Genomic DNA, 21121 nt, shown 5'->3' on the forward strand with positions numbered 1-21121 from the left:
TGTCTGGCTCTCACCAGGTTCTGTTACCTAGAACCCTTGCAAACCTCAAAATTTGTAAAAAAAAAAACCACATTTTCCTCACATTTCCGTGGTGGAAAGTTCTGGAATCTGCGTGGATACACAAAATTCCACCCACCCCGCATTCCCCAAAGTCTTCCGAGAACAATGGTACCTCACTTGTGTGGGTGACTCAAGTATCCGCGATAGGCAAGGGCCCAAAACCTATTGAGGCGACATCAAAATTACCTATCACAAAACAACCTGGTTTTGCAAGTGGGTCCCATGAGTTTTGGGCCCCCGGCTAAGCGGCCATCCAGGGAAACCTACCAAACCCACACATTTCTGAAAACTAGACACCCGGGGGAGTCCAGCAAGGTGTGGCTTGCGTGGGTCCCCCAACATTACCCTACCCAGAATTCCCTACAAATCTCAAATTTAGCTGAAAAAAGTTCCTTCTACACAGCATTCCCCCAGGTCTCCCGATAAAAATGGTACCTCACTCATGTGGGTGGGTCAAGTACCCGCAACAGGCAAGGGTGTCATGTCATTAGTGATGTCACTGACCGTGTCATGAATGATGTAATATGTGATATCAGCAGTGCATTGCGGGGGTGCGAGTTATAGTTAGCTTATCTAACTGTCAAATTTCACTAACAACTAACCATAATGTCTCTGAAACCTATGGTTTTTTCAGTGAATATATATATTTAACTATAAGTAATATATACATTTCTTAAGCAGATCTAAAGAATATATATATATTTTAAAATCATAGTTGTACATATTTGTACAAATAAATACACATACCTTGATACATACACAAGTTATACATGTTTACAAACACAGGGATATGCTGTACATTATGTAGGAGTATGGTGGTTATGTAGGAAACAGACCACTCTTGAATTGTCTGCTGAAGGTAAGATGGTTGCCCGTAGATCTTATGTTTGGGGTTAATGAATTCCATAGTTTGGCTCCTTGAACAGAGAAAGATGTGCCCCCTATGTTTTTTTCTTGTACGATGGGGGTTTGATGAACGGAGGCAATCTTGAGCAGAGGTTCCTTTGTTGAACGTATTTGGTGATTTTATTCCTGAAGAGGTCTGGTTCCATGCATTGCTTTGTGAGTGATATAAAGCAGCTTGAAGGTGGATCTTCTGGCAACTAGTAACTAATGTAGGGCCCTCAAGGCAGAGAAGATGTGGCTTGTTGCTTTACATGTAGGAGTAGTTTGGCAGCAGAGTTCTGAATCCGCTGAAGTCTTTTCATAATTGATAAAGATGAACCGTGGTAGAGGTCATTGGCGTAATCAAATTTAGACAGTACAAGAGATAGTAGCCTAGACCTTGTGTGGAAATCCCAGGTGGGGGAAGATGCGTTACAGTTTTCTTGGTAATGAAGCTTGATTGTGCAAATTTGTCCACTTGGGCATTCATTGGTAACTTAGAGTCAATGGTAATTCCAACGTTTCTTACCCACTTAGATACTTTAGGAGGTGTTCCCAGATTGTCAGCCAGGCGCAGAGTGGGTCAAAAAGTTTCCAATCGCCAGATGTGAGTATTTTCGTTACAGAAGCACTCAATTTTAGATGGCTCCATGTCATCAACTGATCAACGGCTCTGAGGCAACTGAAGATTTGTGAGTTTCCAATGTCTTTGGGGCTTTCCAGTTTAAGGAGTATTTGTGTGTCATGATTAGTTATAGCATGCAACGGTAAATTAATTGATCGTTGCTGATGATGACTTTATGCAGATGTTGAAAAGCATGGGTGGGATGATAGAACCTTGAGGGACACTTGCTTTTGTGAAGTACGGTTTGGATGAGAAGGGGGGGAGAATGGATGATATTTGTTCTGTACTGAAGGTAGGATGCGATTCAGTCGAGGGCAATGCCCTCTATGTGGGATTCACAGAGTCTTTGAATTAGAGTGTCATGGTCAGCTGTGTCACAGGCAGCTGGAAGGTACAGAGACGTAGTACAGCAACCCCGTTCCAGTCTACTGACAGTACAAAGCAGAAGGTGATGGCTCCTTAAAGTGAGGATGCATGTTTTCAGTTTTGCACTGCAAACTGCCTATCATGCTCTCTTTCCTGCATTTTCCTCAGTTTTAAGTAGTGTCTCTCCCTTGGCAGCGGTTTGAGGGTACTGTGCTGCAAAGTTGTTGATGTATGTAGTGTTTTTCAGTTGGAAAACTTTAGAAATTCAAGTCTATTCACATTACAATAAACAGATTTTACCTCTTGAAATTTGTGTCAAAGAATTTCCAGGCTCTGCACATGCAGGCTGGAATTATTCAATACTTATGATTATCAATAAATTCATACCGTGCAGATCCAAGATTACATATTTCCATTTAGGATTTTCCCACTTAAGCACAAGAAAATTTCAATGACGACTTTGGAAAAAATTGGCTGTTCCAATCTTTTGGTTCATATCAGTTTAACCTAATGCATCTATCACAATGCCCTGTGAGATATCACCAATAAACTAAAAGTCACAAGAAAGGGTGAAATGAAATCTCATTAACAGTTCTCTTTTCTAAAAGCAATATGCAGCATTACCTCATTAAATTGCCTTCTCACATGATTTGTATTTTTGTATTTCACTAGTATCCTTTATCAAACTGCCTAAAGGGTATTCTTTTAACACATACATTTACTACACTTGTTAACCATTTTTACCCTCTTTCAAGCATAAACACATTTCACATTGTGGTTTTTATTCATAGATAACGGCTAAAGGGAAGTTGCCATTAGTTGTAATGTTACTTAAAAGGATAACTTACCTTTCTGCCAACCGAGGAGACAGGATTCAGAATTTCAACCAGATCTTCGTCAAATACTTCAGCTGTTCAGAAAGGGACCAATTAGATCTAGCAAGAATAATTCTGTACTTTTCATAATTCTAAACATAAATTAAACAGCCGCACATTTGATTTTTGTCAAAGAATCATTAACCCCTACGCTGCGGCGGGAATTCCGCCGCAGCACTGGGGAGGGGGTTTGGGGGCAGCGTGGTGGCGCTGTGCTCATGACGGAGCCACTCCGTCATGAGCCACGGTTGAGCTGTGCTCATGACGGAGTGGTTCCGTCATGACTCCGCCCACTGCGCTAATCGCCCGCACAGGCGGGGAATCAGCGCAGCGTGGGAGGAGCGGCGGCCAACGGCCGCAGCATGACGGAACCACTCCGTCATGAGCACACGGCACCCGTGGCTCATGACGGAGTGGCTCCGTCATGAGCGCTGAAGGGGTTAAACATACAATTTGACAACATACAGTATGCAGCAGAAATATTTCTCTTTTTATCACGAGTAGGCGTTCCTGTTTTCAGTTCTTTTTCCAGTTGTGAGCTACGGAGAGGATTTTCACAGTACTCAAATGTTTTCAAAAATTGTAAAACATATCAGTGGTTAATAGTATTCACAATCTTTTTCTCTGTTAACAAAATGTGGCTTTTATTTACTTCCTTCCTTTCCTGTTAGTTCTTCCCTGCTTCCAATTCACTTATCTGTCTCTTTTCCTTGCATTTGTTCTTACAATTAACATTTCACTATTTCTTTTGCCTCCCTGCTTGTCTGATTTCTCAGACCTCACACTTCTCTTTCCAGCAGCGTAGTCCAACCCATGTCCAAGATGTGTATAGTTGGGAAATGGTTGCACCTCATAAGATATGGTTCCAGCATGCAAAAGGTTAATGGTGAGCATTTAACACACCTTTCTTTTCCTCTATTTTTCGAGTGACTTAGATCGACTGAATAACGTTCTTCTACTTAGGAAATAAGATATGTTTTGTGGGGTGTTCAGTGCTCTTTTGTCTTGAGATACCAATAAAGGACTGGGCTAATAAATGTGGCATTAGAATGTTACCTGGACTTATGAATGCTGTAACTGGTCAGAGGGGAGAAGTGTGCCAATGAATTAATATACATATTGTTAGCTATAGAGTCTTTGGTGACCGCAAACTCTGCTGCTGTATAATGAAGCAGCTGGGGTAGTAAAGCACTTCATGACATGCCGGATGCCTTGGGTTCTTTGCCACTGTAGTTCACACCATAAGTGAAGCTCATTTTACATTATTGGGCCACGGCTACGAGAATTTGTGTTTATGGGATAGCCAGAGCAAGGAGTGTTAAGCACTGACTTTTAGCAAGCGTTTGGCCTATGTTTATTTGAACGCAATGAAGACACTGCTCCTGCCAGGCATTTGTGAGAGTAGCCCAAAGCACTTTCATTGTTTTCGGTGAAGCATTCACTGTTTGTGCAGTTTTACATCTTGGGGGAAGAACGAGCAGGTCTCAATAGGTTTCTATTAAATACATTCCCAGTAGTGTGTACAGGTGATTTAACCTAGGGCCAGGACTTGTTTCAGCACCATCGGTTCCAAGCTTAACAGTGAAAGTTGAACTTGATTGTGGTGCTATAAATGGATCCATACAGTGCCTTTTACTTAAATTGTGACCTGTGCAGCACCTACTAGGAAAATAGAACAGAGGCTGTCTTTGTGTTTCAGCTGAACTGCTTGCAACTGAAATATTTCCTGTGTTAATACATTCTTTGTAGGCAGTGCAGTTACAACAAAACAGGTTTTTTGGACCTCTTCTGAGGTCTGTGCATGTTTGCTGATGATGTGAATGATATGATCCTTGGCCTTCTGTATTCGGAAATGCTCCTATAGGCATGCTTTTCAGATCACGATGAAAAACTAAGAACAGAATAGCAGGGTTGGGCTTAGCTCTTTATGGGAGGTCAGTGATACTCAAAGTGTCCATATGCACAGTGATCTTATTTTTGTTACAGCTTTTTATTAGATCATAACCGATAACAATAAATAATACTTGACAGTCCAACAGGTGTCACATCTGTATCAAAGTGGCAACATCAATATCAAATGACAGATTGCAAATAGATGGTGATCAGAGAAATATTAAATTGGGACGTGCACCATTTAAAGATTACGGTGACTGAGCATGGCACCACCATGGATCCCAAAGTCTTATGCTTGATGAGGGAACCTCTCCATTTATACACCAGGTCCTCTGCTTGGGCACAGAATTCTTTGCCTCTAGTCTCCTTGTCACAAAATGATCTTTGTTGTCACAATCTTTCTACTGGAGCTTTCAGAAAGCACAGCCTGGTCCCGCTGTCTGTTAACAACGATGACATCATGGTGGTGCCTCTGGCCCTTCACTGAGACTCTCATCCTATTTCTGCAGACAGCCTCCTGGCCATACAGCAATGTGCAGCGAACAGTTAGTTGAAGCCATAGGAGAAGAGCTGTGCTCTCAAAGCGGGAGTGGAAGTATGTCCTGGGAGTCCATTGGCCTTGTGGATGGTCAAAAGGAGACAATAGATGGCTTACTAAGGCCAGAGGGGGTGATAGCGGATCACAGAAACATGCCTTGATTGCTTTGACTCCATAGGTTACCAAAGCAGTAAAAGTGCAGCAAATATTACCTTTGGGGGTGTTGTATCAGTTTTAAATGAAAGCAAACTCTGGTTATACCCTACCAGACCACAGGGACATACCATAGCAGCAATACCTGCCGTTACATACTTTATTTCTAATTTCAAGAAATATCATGTTAATTTGCCATTTGTAAACATAACTGAGATTGGTTTCACTAAATCTGATGTACAGGGAATTTGATTTTCCCTCTCTGAGTATTTCCCTTTTCCCCACTGTTGTTTGAGTCTAAGAACCTGTACAGGTCAAGACTCACAGCAGCTACAAGCCAAAGCACCACTAATTCTGTGTTCTCTACACATGCAATGTTCCCCTAGAGACCACATCTATTCTATCCAAAGTTATAACTCTGCATGCTGAGCATACAAATACATTCACGAAGACCTAACAACAACCGCACACATTTGTTTTGCAATTCCAAGGGGACGCAAAGGGAGCAGCTCTACAGTTGACATAATTGTTGTTTTTGCAGAGAATTCCATTTCATAATTACCTTTGCCAGTATTGCTTTTTTTAATAACTATTTATTGACCAATACAACAAAAAAACAGCAGTATGATCAATCGATTGGAAATATCTAGGTACAATACCAGTACAGTACATTTTCAATACAGCATTCCCAAGACAAATGGTTATCATGGCGTCTCTTCCTCTATGGTTGATATACCTTTGCCAGTATTGTTGATGGCAGAATTAAATCATTAACTATGACAGAGATTTCCGACAATTATTGCATGGCCTCTCAAACTTAGACAACAAAATTCTCCCATATGTAGAGAGACAGATCATCAGAGAGAGCCCATAACATAAGTGAAGTTGGTGAAGATTGAGGCCTGGCCAGAAGAAGGCTGCGGAGGAGTGTGCTACTCAAAAGTCCCTTTCAAACGGGAATAATCTGTGGTCACTGTTCTAATAGCAACTACTGCAATATTGGAGGATTTGGCTCAAAACTGAAATACACTGAATAAAAGAAATACAAGGGGATTGAAATGAAAAAAACCGTTTGTCTTAACGTGATCAACAATTGCTATAAAAATCTGTTTTTCCTCTTGATATAGTGTCTAGTCATAGTGGAAAGAATGGAGTGGGGGTTCCATCTCTAGGTGTGTCAGGTTTTTGTTTCTTTATCTTGTTCTTCCATTATGAGCACCTTGCAGTCCTTGGAGCTATACATAAGCTCATTAGTTTGGATTACAAACATGTTCAGTCTCTTCTGTTGTCTGTGCCTAGAGAACAGTACTCTGCTCCATAACCACTAGTTGCTGGAATCTCTCCAGATGGCTTTTGTCTCCCTTTTTATGCAGGTGGTCCATATACTTCCCACTCCCACCCTCACTGCACAGGTTTCTTCTTACCGTCCCTGCTCCTTTTCCACCCCAAATGCTGAAACTCTCTTACCCTTGCTATTCATTTTGCCTCCCACTCCATTCTTTCCACTATGAATAGACACTATATAAATCCAATTAAATTTAAGACTCACTTTTTTGTAATAATGGATTGCAGAAGATTCGATGGCTCTTTCATGGAATATTAAGACTAAAATCATTGTAAATGTCTATAATTTAAGGTAGTTTGTTTACCAATCATAAGACTAATTCAACAAAACAGTGGATTGTTGTTTGCCAGCAGCGACTTTATTAGGATTAAAAAAGCAATATGTTACCTCAACTCCTAGAAATTGGGTTTCTGGTTGGCTAGGGTATGCGCCTAAGCCAGACAGAACCCACCACTCTACTCAGGGCAAGGGAGTTACACGCTGCAGATAACCCCTGCTTACCCCCTTGGTAGTTTGGCAGAGCAGTCAGGCTTTTCCCAGAGGCAATGTGTAAAATGTTTGCGCAACACACTCACACAGCAGCGACACACTAGGCACACCACAAAAGAAACTCCACACAAGGTTATATAAAAATAGCCTTTGTATGATGCATAAAAATACATTAGAACACATCACATATATGCACTGTGCCACCAGGCACTTGTCATGACTTCACAGGGAATGCATAAATCACTGGGCCAGTCGGGCCACTGTCAGACTCATCACAGTTAGGGCGACCAGTAAACTCTTGCACCAGGCACATACCACATCAAGTCCTCCTTAGGCCACTGCAGGTCACCATTACGGTACCTAGGGTGCAGTCCAGACAAGGTAATAGCAGTTACATAATATACTCAATCGCAATGTACCTTCGCAACCAAAGTAATGCAGAAGTCACTGTGCCCCTAGGCACGTATTACTCACAACTAGCGGTGTTCCCAAAGCATACCACGTTGTTCCTGTCTCCCACTGCCAAAAAGGCAGACACGGCTTCACTCCCCGTAAAGCAGCCATAGTGTCTTTCCGGAATGCAGCAATTCTAACCATGGGGGGCCTCCGTCACAGGGTCCCACACCCAGCACACATCAGACACGGCTGCCCACGAACCTGTGGCGCAGCTGCCGCAACTAGGCTGTGTTGGTTATCGGGTCCCGGGCCCAATAAAAGTGCAGCCAACAACATGAATCCAGCAGGAGGCCCCGTTCGGGATCTCCCTCAATGGCATCAGCCCGTTGTGAGACAGCTGCTGATGACTGCAGCTTCTCTGGCCCTATCGAGCCTCATACTGGCCTGGAACGCAGGTGCGTCGTCCCACAGTCCTTTTCAAGCGCGGTCCTCGCGCCACCCTGGTTGACCACCACAGTTCTCTGCAGGACAGTAGTGGGACATGGAGCGAAGTCTCCACCGGTCCCGTGTCTGGTTGAGAACTTCCTCTTATTGTTGGGCCACGCCCACAACCAGGCTCAGCTTCTGCCTGACTTCCGGCGGCATCCCCTCATGGCGCAAGCACACTTTGCACCCACCTTATTGTTGAGCCCACTTCTCAGGGTCCTAGAAACCAAATTGAGAGCACCCTCCACGCGCTCCTGGGGTGCAGACACAGCGCGGAGGAGCACCGCAAAGGTGGAGCGCTCTTACTGAAAAATAAAGCGCTCAGCTTGTCTTCACCATGGCGATCCGAACTAAGGAACAGGCAGCGCTCACCAGCGGTCGGTGTAAAACAAATAAAGTGCTTGCCCGGCGATAACTTCTCCCGCCCGGAGGGCAGGTCACAAAGTGTTTAAGAGATCACTGGGGGCAGAGAACAGGGCACAGGCAGGCTAGGACACAGGGTCCCTTAACAGAGTGGTAGTCCCTTCAGCTGCCCAACAGGTTCAGTCCCACAAGTAGGCAGTCTAGGTGGCGGTTCCTCCTGGCACGCAGTGTCTTCCCACGTTCCAGTTTGTTTTCTTGACATGAGGTCACAACCCCAGTGCTTATAGCACTACAGTCTTTGTTCTCCCACTGGCACAGGCTCGGAGCCCAGTCCAAACCAGTTCTGGGGGGAACTTGGCAAGTGCACAAAACTCCCCATTGTGAGGGTAGGCTCTGGCCCCAGACACACCACAAGGGGGTGGAGCCATCATTGTGGAAGGCAGGCCTATTCAGGTGCAGGTGCTACTCCTCCCATCACTCTAAATATAGACCAGGCCTATTCAGCCTAGCGCTGACTCATCCAGACTCTCTGGAGCCACTGCACCTTCCCAGACCCTGTCACTCCAAGGCCAGACAGTCAATACACAACAGGCAGGCACAAAGACACATAGCACACAGAAATGCCTACTTCTAAACGTGGCATTTCTAAAATATTGATAATAAATCTGCGAACACCAATACGCAGCATTTATCACCACTCTTCCAAACATACCAAACTTGATCACACTACCTCTCTCATATCAGGAATTACCACTAAAGAACATCTCAGGGAATTCCCTATGCATTTCTACAAGAGGTCAACCTCACAGCAGTGAGAAACCAAATAGGTTGTTTATCACTACGAGGACATGCCACACAGTTAAGGCACATGTCCTACCTTTTACCTACACCGCACCCTGCCCATAGGGCTAGCTAGGGCTATCTTTGGGGTGAGTGATATGTAGTAAAAGGGGAGTCATAAATGTGGCAGCCACTTTATGTGCCACATCACAGCGGCAGTAAACTGAGCGCAGGACCTGCAGTGGCAGAGGCCTGATACAGGTTTGAAAGGCTACTTTGGTGGGTGGCGCAAATAGCGCTGCAAACCCACCAGTAGCATTTAATTTACTGGCCCTGGGTATGTGGGATACCTCTGTACAAGGGACTGACTGGTAAATTAAATATGCCAAACAGATGTAGACCAATCTTACCAAGTTAACCATAGAGAGCACATGCACTTCAGCACTGAAAAGCAGTGATAAAGTGCCCAGAGTCATAAAACCACCAACAACAGGTCGTACAAAATAACTGAGCATTAATCTTTATATATTAACATTTTTGTCATGGGAATTTGCAGATTCCATATATTAAGCTGCTACTAAAATGTACTACTAGAAGGCAGAAACGTCCATATTACCATGTGGATTACTTGAAATAACTTTCTTTCTTAGGTTACTCTAATTGAGTGTGAAGGGTTTTGCTGTCCACGTGGCAGGGTTTGGGCTATAACAACAGCATAACTTTAAGGAGCAAGCTCGGAAGGTGGCAGGTACCGGTTATGGGATTTTGAAGATGGTAAGGAAAATCCTCCCCCTGCTGCCCTTCATTGCTAGGAGACTGTTGGTGCAGGCCGTCAATCTTTCTCGGCTTGACTACGCCAACGTGCTTTACTTAGGATCCCCAAGGTCAACGATAAAAAAAACTACAGACCGTTCAAAACTGTGCAGCACGCCTTCTTATGCAGATCCCTAATCGGGAATCTGCAAGGTCGCCCATCCCCTCTCTCCATTGGCTCCCGGTCGCGGAGCCAGTGCAATTTAAAGCTCTGTGCATTGCCCATAAGACTTTATGGTGCAAGGGTCCACCGATTCTCCAATCTATCATCTCCTCCTACTGTCCCAATAGGTCCTTGCGTTAGGGGAATAAACATCTGACTGCTGTTCCCAGGATAAATAGAGTTCGGTGTGGGGGGTGCATGTTTTCATACAATGCAGCGAAATGCAGGAATCAGCTACCCAATCATATCCGTTTGGAGAACAACTATTTATCCTTTTGGAAACTCTTGAAGACCTTCCTGTTCCCTTAACACCTAACTGCTGTACTGTGATGAGTTCGCTCCTGGCGCTGGGAGGCCCTAGGGTAGCCATGTGTTCTATAAATGTAATTTCAATTCAATTCAATAACAAATAAAAACGGAACACTGCTTACTGCAGAAAACCAACGTGAGCCTTGCTTTCTTTTAAGAGCATTGAAAGTAGTAAATAGACCACTAAAGGCTAGAGAAGAAGAGACAAACCAAAAGTGGACAATTCACTGAATTACCAGACAAGTCTGGCCTCTTTGAAAAACGTTTATCAATGGCAGAAGGTTACAATACGTACATTTGAATCTATGCGACATAATTTGGACAACTGGATACCCTTTCAGTATGTTTTTTCCATGATAATTTTAATTTTTTGAACAGACATCCACTATCCAACAAACGCATTATATGTCATCATCCTCATGGTCGCACACGCCATATGTCTCCTTGTGGTCAGAAACCCCCTCCTCATTACAAATATATTTAACTATAGAGACCAATGATTATATCAAGCAACATTTGAGGGGTAAACAATATTAACAGTTGTGAAGAAGCAAGTGGGCCTTATCTTCAAACAAATGTTTCTACCCGACGTTGCTAGAAAAATACCTTGGTATGGTCCGTGAAGGTGTGTGTACCGGATTACTTGCACCAATTGGAAAACAGGATTTTGCAAAACATAATGCAATCCCTCAGAATATATGACGCTCTATGAAGATTATGCCTGCCGACTGTACAACGGTGGTCTCCACTGCCTGGAGTGGCTTGCAAATAATTGGCTTGCAAATAATTGTGCTGAATCTTTGTACAAACCGCTGACAAGACAGGTATGACATGATTTGAATGTGTTAAAAGCAATGAAAGATGCAGCCTGACCTAAATACTGTACAATCAAGGGACTATTTCTCAACACCCTATTTAGAGGAAAATAACAGAACTAATTAAGTTCAACTCAAATTTGACCACATTTTAAACATTACACAAATTACAGAAAGACCACATTTTCCATAGACTTTATGCAAGCAACTGAAGGAATGAGGCTATTTTTATCTCCACCAGATTGTAGCACTGATTGATGGTTTAACTCTGGAGATAGAAAGAAGCAACAGCGACCAAATATTAGAGTGTAAAACAACACCCATGTAGTGGTCAAGGCACAGAAAGTGAAATATGGGGGCTGAAATGCTAGTGGGTCTTTAAAGAATGTTTAAAGGTTTTTTAGGCACAGTTGTCTTGGCTCATTGCTGTGCTACTATTATTCATTCTCCGTCAATGATTTACACAATTGCTTTCTAGGAGTTTACCAAATTGACCTGTGATGCAGCCTGGGCCTTGAAGTAGCGTGCAGAGTGACTCATCTTCTCCTTGTCGAGGTTGATGTCTAGGGCAATCTTGATAGCCTTTACTTTAGCTGCAAAAGTCAATGTATTAAATGACCATCTTTTGCACAGTGTGCCCTCAGATTTTTGCTGGATATAGAATTCTGTGTACTTAACCCCTGCTAACCAGTGGTGATGAGCCTGTGTTCTCCCTTTCAACATGAGGATATTAGCATACATCTATTATGGCATATTTAACTCACCTATAAGTCCCTAGTATATCGTATAAAGTGTACCTAGGACCACTAAATAAATGTCACTAGTGGACTGGAGCACTCATTCTGCAATCCACTATAGTGACAGTTCCAACATTACTCCAGGCTTACCATTTGGAGCCTGGCTATTGCAGTTTTAAAATGCAAATCTGACCTGTCAAAATAACCGCTTTTGACATGACAAAACCTTCCTTTTAAATATTTATCAGTCACCCCTAAATAAGCCCTATTGCTTATAAGGAAGGGTGCATGGTATTTAAAAGCAGGCCATGTACAAGTTAGCGTTAAATATGTCCTCATCGAGAAAAAGGTCCAAAAGCTATTTTTATCCTAGCAAGGCAGGCTGTTCCATTGGAAAATACTGGGTCACATCATTTACATTTAATAATACTAAATTCAGTTAGCAAACAGCTAGAAATGTGATTCAAAAACTCTTTATTAGTTATTCTAAATCAAATTTAACAGTAAAACCAAACTTTCAATAACTATTAAGGAATAGGTTTGTTTAGAAAGTTACCTTTTCCCTTCCTAAAGCCTTCAGCGGCCCATTTTCATAAGTTCAAACTGTCATCAGAAAGCCGAGTAGCCCCCTTGATTAAGTGGGAAACTGCTCACAGAGCAGGACAAAGGCCTTGGGTGTGGAGAGGTTTTGTTCTTTTGGCATCATGGACAGTGGGCTGTGCCCAGGAAGTGGATTCACTTCACAGAGGTCTATCCTGCCACAGGCAAATATTAGCTGACATTTGGGCTGGCCCTTCTTTTGTTCCCCCCAGTCAGAAAGGCATCAATCCTAGTGGGAGAAGAGCACCCCCCCCCCCCAAGAACTCGCTCAGAGTGACCACAGAGCGGGAGTTGCTCATTTCCATGGTGAAGGCTCTGGGAGTGGCGCAAAAGGTCTGCACCCGTGGCTAAATGGTTCTGCCATCTTTGTTTCAAATACAGAGGGACACTGTGGGATGGCTTGCAGTAGGGCATGCAGGAAATGCTGCAAATGAAAAGAGGGTATGGCTACCCCTTGGATCTTTTATCCCACCAGTTAGGGAGGAGCCAAAAGTCACCCCACACGCAGGAAGGTGCCGGCCATAAATGTGGCACCCACAGTACCTTGGAAGTCCAGAAGCTGACTGATCCTGCTGTGTGAGACCCGAGAAGTGCCTAGTAGACTGGAACTGCTCTCCGTCTTGTACCCAGGATAAGGAAGTGAACTTGAAGGGCCATACGGCTAAACTTTTATTAAACTGCAGGAACACAGCATGATAAAAGAAGCCTTTCGTGCAACTGCCCGATGACCAACTGGACCAGCCCAGGACCATGATGGTGGCTTCTGTTGGAGTGAATCTTGATCCCCCATGTTGTCCTCGAAGTCCTGGAATCTTTGTCTGTGTCAACGTGTACTACTCCTAGCATCTCCTGAAACCCAGAACCTTGAAAGTGGTTGGCTCCAGAGACCTCCGGAGGACCAAGCCAAACCTGCTAGGCCAATCCGACGAAGGTGCGCAGTGCTTGGCTGAAAATTCAGGCTTCGCCTGCTTGGAGTTTTTATGCAGCAGAAACTCCGATTCAGCAGGACCTCACAGAGAAGGTATCCAGCTTCATGGGGCAGTCTTCAGCTACATTCTTGTCCCACTGGAGGAATCCGCAGCCCCCCCCAAAAAAACACAACGTCCAAACATAGAAGGAAATATCCTTGGGCACAATTTTCAAATTTCTCCAGCTTGAAGCTTACCCACCAAAAATCAACGGCTTCATCTGGACCTCATTCAATAGCTATCTGACGATATGGAGCCCTCCTCTGACACAGCTTTCTGCCTTGCACCACTGAAAATTGTTGATTTCCATGTCACAAACTGATTGCAAGGGTAAAACTTATGACTGGGTCGAACTTGGTTTCTATATCCGACCCATGCTGCATCTCAGTTGGCCTCAAATCATGCCTAGGTACTGGTCTACCTAGTCCAGTTGAATACAGTTTGGAGCTGAACGCTTTTTGTTGCCATTTTTTACCATAAACTTTAAAAATTCATAACTCCGGTTCCCCAGTTTGAATTTTTGGCATTTTAGTGGCATTTTGTTCATTACAATTTACTTACATTTTTTACACTTATTTGGGGTTTTTCTTGTGATGCATTTTAACTTTATTACTGTTTTGGTACTACATAAATTCTTTGCACATTGCCTTTAATTTAGACCTTATGCTCTGTGCCATAGCTACTGGGAGTTGAGCTAGATTATGAGAGTGGATGGGTGTGGAATGGAGGGGCATACAGTGGAGTACAGTGTCGAAGAGTGGAATAAAGTGTTGTGAAGTAGAGTGGAGTCAAGTGGAGAAAAGTGGAATTAAGGGGAGTAACGTGGTGGTGAAGTGGAGTAAAGAGGTGTAGAGTGGCATACATTCATACAGGAGTGTCCGAGTGGAGTTGTAGAGTAGAGCGGCATGGAGTGGTGTTGAGTACAGTGGAGTAGAGGGTAAGAATGGAGCAACAGAGAGGAGCGACGAAGAGAGCAGTGATGTAGAGTAGTGTAGAGTACAGTAAAGTGTCGTAGAGTGGATTAAAATGTTGTGGAGTGGTGTTGTAGAGAGCAGTAAGTGGCATGTAAAGTAGTAGAATGGAGTGGCATAGAGTGGAGTGGTAAAAAGTGGCGTAGAGAGGAATAAATTGGACTATAGGGGAGTGGCATAATGCCGTAGGGTGTACTCACATAGAGTGGAGTCATGAAGTGGCGCATAGTGGAATGGAGGGTTGTAGAATGGAGTGGAATAGAGTGGACTAGAGTAGAACATCAGAGTGTCACAGAGTGGATTATCGTGGAGTGGCATTGAGTGGGTTGGGGTATAGAGTGGGTTGGCGCAAAGTGTCACAGAGTAGAGTTACGTGGAGTGGCCTAGAGCATATTAGAGTGTTGTAGAGTTGAGGAGCGGCAGAGTGGCATAAAGTGGAGTAGCCCAGAGTGGAGTATGTATTGTGTAATAGCGCACTGCAATTACAGAAAACACATTTTCAATTGAAATGACAATTACATTTGCACAGACACAGTTTTACTGATTAAACTATACAGTGCACAAACAACAACAATGCGTGGAAATGGCATCACCTCGTGTATAGATTTGTTTTGATCATATTAGATTATTTGTTTCCATTACACTTCAGAATTACAAAAAAATAGCTTTATTTGTACTTTCTTAATTCTAATATATTCTGAAATACTTGCACAGTTAATTTAAAAGATGTTTAAATTGCCCACACCTTAAAAAAAGACTCTGCATAACAGAAGTTCATTCTGATCATGATTGAAAAATAGGTGAGTTCCACTCTCTGTCTGAAGATATGGAAGGCCCTCATTGAGAAACGTTCCCTGGATGATGGATGCCTTTACCACTGAGTGTGCTGAGGCACTGGACAATTTCCAATTTTTAGAAACATTTTCTATTTCAGAAGCATCATTTACAAAAAGAATCAAAAACGCAATCCAGTTCTTAACACATGTAAATATAAAGGTGTGTACCTTTGTTAATTAGGCAGTAGCTGTGGATCTCGAGTACAACGTCAACAAACACGTGCCACAATACAAAACCAGTCAGCATGTATGTGTCCCAAGGGTCTGGGAGGTTGAGCGCTGGTACGTCCATTCCAAGGAACATTGCCACCACTAAACAAAGAAATAGTCGTGAAGACATGCAAAACATTTATATTAACCAAGAATAATGCACGTTACAAATAGACCACCATGTCCAACAATTTTATTGAGGCTTTACACAGTGGTAAAAGTTGATGCAAATATTGGATAGTTCGATGTAACCTCCATCACTACCATTCAGAGTTGTTCAAACCCCTTGAGGGAGACAATAGTGTTGCTGAAAGAAAGATGAGATTACATCGCCTGGTAGGCTAATCATTTGTATGTCGATTCCCTAATGCTGAAAATGTAGGCGGGGGCATGGTACTGTCAGGCATAATGCACAAATAGGAGTCAGCTTCTGATAACTATTTGGGTATATACATTAATTAGTGTCTAGAGAATGTGGTTCGAGATCATTTGACAACAATACTAGGGAAGAAGTTCTCTGATCTTTTGCAATGGTCCAAATTGCAATCGCTGTGGAGTTGGGTTCAAACTGGCAAGATGATGGTAGCTCCAAGGTTTAGTTATATTTTTGGAATACTAATGTTGTGTGTGCCACCAGCCGGGATGAAATGGATTGATTTATCAAAGTTTCTTTGGAGAAGCAGGAGGGCAGCATAGCCCAGTTTGGAGGCATCAAAGTTGCATGCAGAGACCTCAGCAGGGAGCCAGAGGCTTCTGTATATAGAATCATACTGGTTACAGCATCTATTGACTCCAGCTGCCTATATATTACCATCATATAGGAAAGAGTCTGTGTGGTTGCACATCGAAATGGGACATCTTTTACAGAATGGGTGACAATTTTATTCTACACAAATAGCCCAAAGTTGTGGCCAGAGTACAATTTGATATTACATTTATCAGTCTACGGCTGGCTTGGGGATAAAGAGTAGGATACATGCTGGTGTGCCGATATGGCGGAACAGCGAGTCTTGTGGGAGGAAGGGAGGTATGCTGCAAGGTATAGTTGAAAAAAGTCATTGTGAAGACAGGTCATGTCTTATCAGAAGGGGCACTTCAGAAAATAGGTTGAAATTAGTTATCTACTGCATCTTAAATCTGGACATACCACCAATTGTGTCACTGCCCGACCCAGTTGCCAGTCCAGTGACCGACTGACCTGCATCATTCACCCATCCTTAAGTACCTACAGATGTGGAGCTTAACTAGGGGTAATGTCCCTGGCCTCTAGAAGATTCTCACGGATCGCTTATTTTCTCAGGTGACGAACTATGCCCCTAAAATGTGGTGAGAATAGAGGCTTTCAGTCCAGCGCCTAGACGAGTCACAGCCGGGGTGGTGAGGTAGGGGGATGTCTCCAAGACACATGTCATAAATTTAGATACTTCAAAATTCCCACCAGCTGCACAGGTCCTCAGTCAAAGAGATAACAAAGGGGACGATGGACGGAGCGTTTGAGCAAATCAAACACTCACCCCCAGTCAACTGATCTGGGTTTAATCCATCATCATTCTTTAGCTCACTCCACCACCCCAGTTCAGACATGGCCATATGCAAATCAGTCTGACCCTGTGCCCCAGGTCCTCAGTCAGGCATCAGAAAGCTCATCTATGCCATTAACAGTCCTTAAGTTGAGCCAGAGGTTTTGGGTGCTGGGCACCAGCATTTCATTTTCTACACAGGCACTTATGACAGTCTGCCTCATGGTGTCACCATATATTGGATTGCCAATGTATCTACCAGTGTTACTTAGGACTTTAGTAAAGCTTGATACATGCAGTTTGCAGTTAGTCGTGTTCTGTACCCAACAGAAATTGTGTGCTACACTGATGCCTGCCTTAAGAGGGTTAATAACAGGGACACGTCAGGGTCAAGCTGTGCAAATAATAGGTGTTATCGGCATGTGACTCCCACCGACTTATTCCACAATTCGTTTGGAGAAGACTTGCAAGCAAAATCTTTGGTGGTCCATACACCTCAACCCAGTTGATGGGGAGCGAGTTGTGGTGGGACTGGACACCCTCTCGACCTATGGTCTTAATTCACTACCAGGTACATGTATGGAAGCATTACTTCGAGTGTTTACATGAATGCATTTCAAACTTCATGGGAAATGTCTACAGTTATTATCTGACGTTCACTGGTACAAAAAATATATATGAAAACAGACAGAAGCCAGGTCAACTTAATGGTTTACTCACCAGCGAGTATTCTGGCAGTAGTTCCAGTACTCCAATGAGCCCAATTAAAGAGCGGCCGTCTACAAAAGAAACAAGGGCATGTGAGGCATATGCACCAAAGCTGGGAGCATGCACCACAACTCGTACATGAAAAGGGAATCATTTTAGAATGACTTTAGGGAACAATCATTTTCCTCAAATCGATCAGCTAAACGGTACGAGTGTTCAACAGGAATCGAAACATACAATATATAACAATGTAAGTCACTAACCATAGGTATTTTGAAACTGTTTATTGCAAAAGAACAGGGGAAAAAACTCATGTCTTTATATGACTAAGTCTAGCAGCCCTTTATCTAATATATATATATATATATATATATATATATATTCACTTAAAAAACCATAGGTTTCACACAAGTTATAGTTAGCTGTACATTTCACTCGTAAAAAACCAATGAAATTCCACGTTATAGTTAGATCAGGTAACTATAACTTGCGCGCCCGCAATGCACTGCTGATGACGTCACATATTACATCACTTATGACATGGTCAATGACATCACTCATGACATCAATGATGACATCTGAAATGACACATTGTGCATTGCGGTCGCGCAAGTTATAGTTACCTGATCTAACTATAACGTGGAATTTCATTGGTTTTTTACGAGTGAAATGTACAGCTAACTATAACTTGTGTGAAACCTATGGTTTTTTAAGTGAATTTGCAAGGTTTTTTAAATGCTAATTCCTAACTATAACGTGTGTGAAACCTATGGTTTTTTCAGTGAATTTGTAAGTTTTTTTAAATGCTAAGTTATGTATTTATTTTTAATTTTTGCGCGCATATGCACCAAAGCTGTGGGCACTCGGTGCGCGCCCACGTTGCGCATTTCGTACCGTGCACGCCTCGCCATCTTTTCCAAAATATCAATTGTTTTTTTCTCCCTTGGGGGTCCTTAGATTTATATATTAAATGTGATTGTTAATTCTTTTTTTTTTCTTTTTTTTTACCGTACGCGTACGGTAAGCTTACCGTACGCGCACTCCGCGATTTTTTTTAAAAATTATTAAATTTATTTTTCATACTTTTTGGTCCTTCGTGAACCCCCTGACGAACGCTAGGGGGTCTGCAACTCTCTTCGTTGCCCCCTTTTCATGTTATCAACCTTTGTTTTTCAGTGCGAGACACAGAAAATGGCGGCGATACTTCCTGGTTTCGACCGATACGAATGTTTACTTTGATCTAACAACCAATCAGAATCGCGCTCGCGCACGGCACCGTACGCGTACGGTAAGCTTACCGTAAGCGCTCCGAGCGCGCCTACAGATATATATATTGATTTAAATGCTATTTTCTCAGGAAATACTGAACAGATTTACACAAGACCTTCAAAAGGCACATCCCTGACCTGAGGGCTACCTCTCTGCCAAATTTCACACAATTCTGTTCAGCCGTTCGGGCTGTAGCTCGGACTAAAGGTCCTATGGGAAAATGCATGGGGAAAACGCATTTTGGGACCCCCCTTTTTTCTCAGCCCCCGCTTGACGAATCCCCCCGAGACTTTCAGGGTAGGAGCGGAGCGTAGCACCCCATTAGTTTTGAAAAATTCGCGAGGATTCGTCAACCGGCGCCAAAGTTATTCCAAATAGAATGTTGCGGATTTCCTATGGAAACACGGTCCTAACTATAACTATCTACTGGCAACCGCCAGTAGAATATATATATATATATATATATATATATATATATATATATATATATATATATATATATATATCAAGCCACACTCTCAGATTGCCGGGACGCTTGCACCGCGGTGCCATCTCAGGGTCCGAGAATCCCTGTCACGAATACAGTTCCACAATGCAGCAAAGCATCAGATGCACTCCTTTCCCAAATGAATGTCCAAACACAGGCAAGGCTTCACGGTGATTTATTCAATAGAATATAAAGCCACTTTTACCCAACGCGTTTCGGCGTAACCGCCTTGGTCACGGGTAGTTCCACGTTCAATGTTATACAATATATAAACATAAAGCGTGACAAAAAATAATAACAGAAATAGGACTAACTAAAAGGCTGCAATACATGATGTCTAAATTTTCAGCCATTTTGAAGCAGTGCCACTAACATATGAAGACCTGCAATGTTACACTCATATTTAAATCTATGAATTAACTAAACGTGTGCAAATGCATTAAAAAGAGACCTGTACATAACCAAAGAATAATTGACGCTAAAACTTGAAAACATATAATGTAAGTTATATGCGTGGTGCTCATTTGTTGATAACTGAATATACGTTATGAAAACTCCGCAGTGTTGTGTGCACTGAATAATTATACTAAGGAGATGTAACTGATCGCGATGTGAAGAAAATGTTTCACACAACTTTATTGCTATGGCTTATAGACAATGCGCGCAGCCACAGAATGAGCACATCACTGGAGAGAGAAAAGGAAATAACCTCCTCTCTGCAGCCTGTAATTACACTAAGGAAATGTACCTGGTCGCGCTGTGAAAAAAATGTTTCACACAACTTTATTACTATGGCTTGTAGACAATGCGCGCAGCCACAGAATGAGCACATCACTGGAGAGAGAAAAGGAAATATCCTACTCTCTGCAACCTGTCAGTTGAGGTCTCCAAGTATGCACAAGATAGTCAAAATTATCAAACAGTAACAGAGATGAGTGTAATCATGGAGCAGGAAGGTAGAGTAAATGATATCAACATGCCAGATGCAAGTTCAAAACTGTTGTAAAATATCAGAACCCACACAGATTAATGCGAATCTGAATACGAATTAATCATTAATTCTCCAACTGTAATACAACCCCAGTGGGTAATGGCGGTTAGAAAACTCAAATTAATACAAATACTCTCAATGCTTATAATATAACCCCAGTGGGTAATAAATTCCTTTGCCAAGACATTAACATGTAGATACGATATGCGCGATAAAACGGCAAATCAGAAACCCCAGTGGGTACGTATACATGATCAAAGCAATGCGGATACAATCAAATATTTTCCCTAATTACAATATATACATACATAGGTATTATTAATTCATTGTAAAACCCCAATGGGTTAAAAGGTATCTGTGCATGAGCAACATATCACTTTTGAAGCAAAGAGTAATAATATAAAGTCAGAACAAGCGATAAACCTTCATATGTGTGCACCACCTACAAAGATAAACAAAAAAATAAAATA

The 21121-nt window shown here is 42.6% G+C and overlaps 1 protein-coding gene across 7 annotated transcripts in view; it reads right to left on the reverse strand.

Annotated features, from left to right (window-relative positions):
* FRRS1 (ferric chelate reductase 1) overlaps window positions 1-21121 on the reverse strand; it is a 216090-nt gene that overhangs the window by 13231 nt on the left and 181738 nt on the right. For 5 of the 7 annotated variants that reach the window (XM_085601864.1, XM_085601865.1, XM_085601870.1 and 2 more), the window contains 3 exons: window positions 17917-17975; window positions 15635-15778; window positions 2785-2846 (listed from right to left, as the gene is read on the reverse strand). In XM_085601864.1, coding sequence (XP_085457990.1) covers window positions 2785-2846; window positions 15635-15778; window positions 17917-17975 — 265 coding nt within the window. Of the gene's footprint in view, window positions 1-2784; window positions 2847-15634; window positions 15779-17916; window positions 17976-19819; window positions 21094-21121 lie in introns of those variants that run through there. The other 2 variants (XM_085601869.1, XM_085601867.1) reach the window with 2 other exon arrangements.

This window comes from Triturus cristatus, chromosome 4_2 (assembly GCF_964204655.1).
Source record: "Triturus cristatus chromosome 4_2, aTriCri1.1, whole genome shotgun sequence".
In the NCBI taxonomy this organism is placed as follows: domain Eukaryota; kingdom Metazoa; phylum Chordata; class Amphibia; order Caudata; family Salamandridae; genus Triturus; species Triturus cristatus.